This window comes from Streptopelia decaocto (genome assembly GCF_964273445.1).
Source record: "Streptopelia decaocto genome assembly, chromosome: 2".
Taxonomy (NCBI): domain Eukaryota; kingdom Metazoa; phylum Chordata; class Aves; order Columbiformes; family Columbidae; genus Streptopelia; species Streptopelia decaocto.
Genome location: NC_138655.1, coordinates 61,139,673 through 61,146,999, shown reverse-complemented (window position 1 = coordinate 61,146,999; position 7,327 = coordinate 61,139,673). Strand labels below are relative to the sequence as shown.

General features: G+C 43.0%; 1 protein-coding gene across 1 annotated transcript; it reads right to left on the bottom strand.

Moving 5' to 3' along the window:
- Positions 1-319: 319 nt before the first annotated feature.
- TIMM21 (translocase of inner mitochondrial membrane 21) lies at positions 320-6,728 on the bottom strand. The gene is made up of 6 exons (XM_082045575.1): positions 6,208-6,728; positions 4,529-4,591; positions 4,331-4,428; positions 2,948-3,021; positions 909-1,014; positions 320-811 (listed from the first exon to the last, which is right to left on the bottom strand). The coding sequence occupies exons 1-6, from the start codon at positions 6,503-6,505 to the stop codon at positions 719-721; spliced, it is 732 nt and encodes a 243-aa protein (XP_081901701.1). The 5' UTR covers positions 6,506-6,728; the 3' UTR covers positions 320-718.
- Between the last annotated feature and the right edge of the window lie 599 nt (positions 6,729-7,327).

The following is a 7,327-nucleotide window of genomic DNA, read 5'->3' as shown; positions in this document are numbered from 1 at the left end:
AGAAGATTTAGATTACTTAAGTTAATGGAGAAACTGTGGGCAGTGCTGAGCTGCTACACCACTGTCATTAGTGGAGCAGCATGGCAAGTGCTGGAAGGAGCAGACAGCACCACTGTTCTGTGTGATGTTCATCTACTTAGAAGATAACAATATTGAAATCTTTCTCTTCAGTCATTTGCCAAGGATGCATGTCTCTACAACCCATATTCTTATATGTCTTTGGGTTAGATCCGCTTTGCATCACTAATATACATTCTTATTTTACATACATCCTTCTTACTTACATAAAGGCATCCACAATGAAAACAGTGAGATTGACTACACTTAAAATACCACTTTCTTTATTGCAGTGCTAGTAGAAAATCCAAGCAAGGGAAGTCAAAAAGCTCCACAAACAAACCTAAAATCTTGGAAGACTCAGTTTTTGAGTGTGTAGAAGTATTATCCAGCATCAAACTGTTTATTATGAGCCATTATTTTCCTATGTCAAAATATTTGCCATAAGTGATGGCTCTACTGTTTTTCATTGGCTTCACTTCAAATCCTGTATCTGTTGCAATGAAAGACCTTAATGGAGGCCCTGAGAGGTGATGTCCTGTAGCACAATCCCAAAGGTGGAAGATACAGTCAAGAACACTGAAGAATTCATGTGTAGACTGGCAACACTGGTATTACCCAACGCTCAATGAGATGAAGTGGCAACTTTGATCACTGGCTATCATCTGTTGTCTTCTATGACAATAGTTCTTCTAGGATAGGTGTCAACGTCCACAAATATGTAGCGGACCTCAAATCTTCCTCTTTCAGGATTCTGTAAGGAAAATAATTTCAGGTTCTGGTTCTTTTTCCTCTTCAGTAGTGTAAACTTCACATTAATCTTGTCAGCTATGTCAAGCAGTTGTACGTACCTCTTTGACTTCCATATGGACTGTTCCCCGCTTCCCTGATTCAGTGCCCTCAATATAGAACTTCAAACGCATATGTTTCAGTCCATCCTTTATGTATTCAATGTGACTAAAAAGAGCAAAACAAAACAAAACCCCACCCAGCAAGGATACATATTATATGCTAGTTAAACTTTAGATTTAAACTTATTTAGAGGAGCTGCTTAACTATTTTTTGATTAAGTATATTCCAATACAGTCCTTATGCTACCATGGCTTCCTCTCTACAGCTCTTCCCCAGCTGCACTGTAGAGCGTATAAAGAGTAGCAGAGTTAGAAAAAAGAACTAATTAGCAGTTGAGGATTAACAGATGCTTAAGTGTCCCCACCCCAGTCCTCCCCTCAAAACTCAGCAGCAATCCAATGGCTGAAGATTCTGGAATTTCCTTGTATTTTTTAAAAATCCTCAGATTCAGAGCCTGACACCTAGAACGGAACACCTACATCACCAAGACTGCCAGGGCTTTTTTTAGGCACTTAAAGTTACCAAGCCAAACAACACAAAATGTTTTTTAACTTAATTATCAAGTTGGTTAAATCACATCAAAACAAACAATTTATGCTTTACTTATTTTGATAATGATTTTGTTCTCCTGAAGTTGTGTAACTTTGGCACTGATATCAGATCTCCAACCTATATGTCAATATTTAGACTGGAGTTAGGTTATGCTCAAGTGTTAGATGAATAGAAAGGTCACATCACTTTCAAGGCAACCCCTTCCAGAAACTAATAGTCAAACTACAGTTCTGGTGCCAGTTCATGTTTCCTCCTGAAATTACTAAATGCCGAGCTTGTATTTCCATCAGTCATACACAGATATACACTGTGAATTACGTTTCCAGTATAGTTTAAGGTGACACGATGGGCTACAGAGAACAGATGAATGAAGAGCCCTACTGTAGTAAACTCACATTCAAGGTGTTCATACATTAAAAAATCTTTATATTTTTGAGACATTTAAGGTCATCCTTGAGACACAAACACTACAATCTTACAAAGTCCTCAGCTCAAAAATTTATTTAAAATACTAGACTTTCCAAATGATGGAAATGAAATACTAGGAAAGCTGACAGTACATTTACTTATTTACAGTTTGTTGCTTAAAATATTTGTGCATATCCTTTTCATTTAGCAGCTCACTTTAAACACATTTACACGGAGTTTAGTGAAAAGATAAAATTCCACCAGTAAAAATCGTCTGGCTCCAGAAAAAAAAATTCTCAATTTAACGGTTCAAATTGTGTATCTGGCCTTATATATCCCATCCTATATGAAACCTCCTTGAATGAATTCAAGTCAAAGAGCCCACTAAAGACAAAGCCTCTATTGGGTTATAGTGCAGGAAGGATTTACATTTTGTAAGAATTAGTTCTTTTGTTTCCTTCAAAAGGAGAATAATAAATAGACACACTCATGAAAGGTTTAGGTGAGAGAAGTTCTGTTAAATGCACAGGAGAGATGTGGCCTCGAGTACAAAAAAGCCATGTAAGAAATGGGCAGAAACACTGCATATCAGCTTGGGACAATACAGTCACTGCAGTGACTAGAACCTGTACAGTTATAATAGTATGTCCTGCTCTTTCTTGCCTGCTAAGAACTACTGCTTTGAAAGGAGAAAAACTCTCGAAAAACAATTTCACTCTATATGAGGGTTTCAGACTGTAAACTTCAGTCAGATCCCTGCTCCCCAGATGCATGCCTAGGCCTCTGTACTGCTCTCTTAAGACTCATCCTATTTTTTGGATACCAGCTCTATGTTTACCATGCTGACCATTGCTTATTTTGAGGCACTCAGAACTACTGTTTTATATTGTACGTGCGCCATACTTAGTGGTATGTGCCACACAAGAGGTACAGCAAAAAAATTCTTTCGTTTTCACTCAAAAGTAAGAAGGACATTGCATACAGTTCATTAATTGAGATCTAACTTGCTATGATGTGACCCAAAATGTCTTCGCTGTTCAAAAACGAGTGTCTGTATGTGGCAAACACCAAAGGGTACCTGACAAACTGTCGTCTTCCTCTTCTTGTTGCCTCTCCATAACCTTTAATAGATTCACCAAAAACACCAATTACCTACAAGAGAAAAGAGGTTTGAGTTGTCAGAAGGTATCACATTCAAACAGATATTCAGTATCAGCTGACACCCCTGCTGTGAATACATTTTCTTTCAACAAAATGCCCCTTGCAAGTCTGATGTGTCAAGAACAGAAGAATTTATGAAAGAAAACAGTGTAAGGAAAGTTTCTCTGTATTTCAGTGCTTGTCTTCACAGACACATATTAAATGTCTAAAATAAATCCTACTAATACCTTCCATTTGTACCATCCTCTTTGATTATGACATTTTAATCTCTCTTCTTATTTTATACTTTACTGACTTTCTGTGTAAAAAGGACAAAAAGCAGGAAATATTTGCTCGTGTCCTCTAAGATGATGTTTCAAAGTTTAAAATGCAAGTGCACTCCCCTTCACATTGTCTAAAACCCACTACCATTTAAGAAATTCAATTATTTTTTCTTTTATTTTTTCCCAGATCTATAAAGCCAGACCAAATTAACCTAGTTTTAAACTTACTTTATAGTTCGTTAGAAAGGGAAGGTGATTTTTACTGTATAAGCACTTAAGTTTTAATTTTACAAACTTGTTCCAAAGCAGTCTTCATTTTTATTCTAGTGACAACTTGTCACTTCATTTCTAGGTTAGCCTCAGTGGCACATGCGGCAACCCTGTTTTACCTCAAGCGGTGTTTTTAAGGATCTAGTTTTAGACTGATTTTCATTTACATCTAGCTATCTTATGTGCATGTGTGATCACATGGCTGTTCTCTTTCCTGTTGTCTACAGGAACGCGAACTGTGTTTCGAATGAAGAGTTTAAGTTCCTGGATGCTTGTGGAGTGCTTGCAGACTGACAGGACCCTAATGCAAGTGTCACAACAGAGTAACTGTGCAGAGGAAAGACAGCAGGCTAGATCTACAAAACTAAGCGGGATCAGTTTCCTCCCTGACCTGCAAAACTCTTTAAACACGACATTTAATAGGCACTCAGGTACGTCTATAAGACTTTGTGTATGGAGACACAAGCACATGCTCTGAAGGAGCAGACACTGCAGTTACATCAGTTGTTGTGCCCTGGTACACTCGCTTAACTTGGCTTTTAGCAGGCTAATTAGCTCAGGCCCATTAACTTGTCCTAGCATAGGCTCCAATTTGGAGCTGACCCAGCTCTGGCCAGCTAAAAGCACCAGCAGATCTGCTGGTGTTCACCTGCTAAGAACCACGTGGGTCTTCCTGTAACTTTGGTTGTGAGATTCCTTGTGAAAACATTTGACTCAAAGAGAGACAGTAAGAAACATAAACTTATGAAGAAAGTTCAAAAACCAACCTCAGGGTGAGATCTGCACTTCTCCAAGGCATCTCCATAGATCTTACTTGGACTAGAAGAAGAGAATAGCTCTTTAAAAATCACATAAAGCAAACCACCTGCAACAGAAACAACAGCAAATGGAATGAAAAACTAATCAAACCAGATGGAATTAATGAAGAACATCTTCTGAGAAAGAATATAATTTAAAAAAATAACCTGTAACACCAATTCCCACAAGCACCACAATAAAGTAGGTAAAGTCTCTTCCAGCTTCTTTCACTGAAATAGACAGAAAACAATGGAGTTAACAATCTTGCATAGTAAGACTTGCATAACTTTCTTATTCAAATGCTCCTGTATTATCTACAGCTCAAATAACATTTTGGCAGAAGAAAAAATTCCAGTATCAGCTTCCATAATGCCCCATCACTAAGAGACCACAGAACATCTCTTATGTTGTGCAGGGCATATCTATATCTCTATATTAAGCTTTACTACTGTTTTCCTCCTAGGTGTTTTCAACACCCAGAATAGCACTTATTATTACTTTTCCTGTAGCAGGAGAGCTAGTTTATTTAAGAACTAATGAGGTATTAGCACTGCGGTATTCAAGCTACCATATAAATCCATTAATCATAGCAATCCTTATGCAAAGAAAGGGAGAAGTAAAAATAAGTGTAAGCTTCTAAATTGCACACAGTGAAAATAACTGATTTTATGAATTCTCAATCAAGTGAACAATAAAAAGAAGGGATATTGGACCAAAAATATGTATTTATTGAGACCATGAACTGCAGTTTAACCAATTAGTTTTTAATCTATTAGTTTTGATGTAAGGTACAAGTGTTGGTATACACTGCAAAAAAGTCCTATGAGATCTGCTATTACAAAATATTTCTGAGAACTTGGGAAGAGACTACTCATTTGTTCAAGTGATAAGGTGCACCTTTCAGCAAAGCACAACTTACCAAGGACACTTTAACAAATGTTGTTCCTGCAGCTTTCTGATCAATTGAGGACGTTTTTCAAAAACTGTTTCAAAACACTTAAAATTTCTGAGGCTAATTACGTAGTAACCGCTTTTCACTGAGATGAATGAGACCAACTTGAGTGACAATCATTCTATAAAGAAACCAGTACCATGTGTAGAGCTTTGACCCTTTAGCTGGAAGTAAACTTGTTTTAATGGCATTGAGACAGGCTGTGTGTGACAGGTGCTGGAAAGTTCAGAGAAGGGCAACGAAGCTGGTGAGGGGTCTGGAGCACAAGTCTGATGAGGAGCAGCTGAGGGGCTGTTTAGTCTGGAGAAAAGGAGGCTGAGGGGAGACTTTATCAAACTACCTGAGATGAGGTTGGTCTCTTATCCCAAGTAGTAAATGACAGGACAAGAGGAAATGGCCTCAAGTTGCACCAGCAGAGGTTTAGATTGGAAACATTTTTCACGGAAAAAGTTGTCAGGCATTAGAACAGGCTGCCCAGGGAAGTGGTTGAGTTTCCACCTCTGGAGGTAGTTAAAAGATGTATAGATGTGGTTCTCATGGACATGTTTTAGTGCTAGAGTTGGGTTATGGTTGGACTCGATGATCTTAAGAGTCTCTTCCAACCAAAATGATTCTGATTCTATCCGTGATGTAAATTCTACACTGTTTGTAAGAAGACACATAACTTTTGTTCTGCTTGTGCAATATATACATTGAAATGTATCAACTGCTGCAAACAACACAATGTGAAACAAACTGGGCTTGCTGTTTTTCAGAGAACTGTGGGTTTTTTTTTTTTCCAGTTCCTGAGTTTTGGGGCTCTAAAAATCTCAGCTGTGGCAGTAATTTCTCAGTGCCAGTCTCTCTGAGCAGCGCTCAGTGTTCCCACTCACGAGTGACTACGGTCCATCTTACCTTTCTGAGCAGCGGACAGCACCGTTTCTTCCTTCCGATCCCTTTGCACGGACACCTGTTTGCTATTATCGCCGGGTTTTTCCGCTCTCAGACCACCCGCCCGCGTCCCGAACCTCTGCCGGGCGGCCCAGAGAAGCGAGGGGGGCTCCCTGCAGGGGGGCTGGTGCCGCCACCCCAGACAGGGCCCCGGCCCCGGCCCCAGCAGCGCGCAGCTGGGCGGAGCGAGCAGCCACCGCCCCAGGGCGGCCCGCAGCCGCCGGCCCCGCTGCCCCGCCGAGGCAAGGGCGGCGGGCAGCATCCCGGGGCACGGCTCCCAGGCGCCCTCACGGAAGTACGGCGGAGGCAGCCGAGCGAAACGGAAAGTTTCAGCAGCTCACCCCCGTTCTCCCGGGGGGGGGCACCCTTCGGGGAAGAGTCAGGGCAGCCTGCAGCCCTGAGCGCGGCTCTGCTGCCGGTGCTTCGGGTCAGGAGACCGCATTACCCGCCGTGCAGCCGCCCTTCGCCATTGCCCCGGCGGAAATCTCGGGGGTGGAGGGGAAGAGAGCAGCGGCGGGCCCTGGGAGCGGTAGTTTGAACGGGCTCCCTCTTGCGCCCGCCGCTGAGAACGGCTCCCGGCAAGAGTACTACAGTGACCGCCATGCCGAGCGCCGCCGCAACCCGCCTCGCCGGGGCGGTGACCCGCCGGGCGGTGAACGGGGCGGGGCTGCTCGCCGCGCCGTGCTCCCCCTATGTTTAAACAACAAAATGTATATTTATTTTTATCTTGCGCAACAGCCGTGCAATTGATGTTTCGACGAATGGAGACCAGAATACCTGAGCAGACCGTGCTCCGGCTTCCCCGGGCAGGGCGCGCAGCACGGAGCTCCCCGTGGGGCAGCTGACAGGGCGCCCGCCCGAGGTGCCGACTGGGGGCTCAGGGTGGGAGTCGCTGCGGCTCCCCGCTGTATTAACAGTGTGTCTCCGTGTGCCCCACACTGGGCTGCTCGGGAACCCAACGCCGCTGCGGCGGGCAGGGGAACGTGCGGCGCTCACCCCCCGGGGCGGCCACTGCGGTCCCACAGCCACCCAGCCCCGGGGCCGCCCCGCTGGTGCGTTCGATGCCCGCTGCGGCGCACGCCGG

Bases quoted from the DNA above. Each gene is read 5' to 3' on its own strand.
- TIMM21 (XM_082045575.1), bottom strand. From the start codon at position 6,505: ATGCTGCCCGCCGCCCTTGCCTCGGCGGGGCAGCGGGGCCGGCGGCTG. The intron at 4,429-4,528 runs GTTATTTTTTTA...TTTCTGTTGCAG, and splicing joins TGTGGGAATTGGTGTTACAG to GTGGTTTGCTTTATGTGATT. The intron at 812-908 runs GTACGTACAACT...TTTTCCTTACAG, and splicing joins TCCATATGGAAGTCAAAGAG to AATCCTGAAAGAGGAAGATT.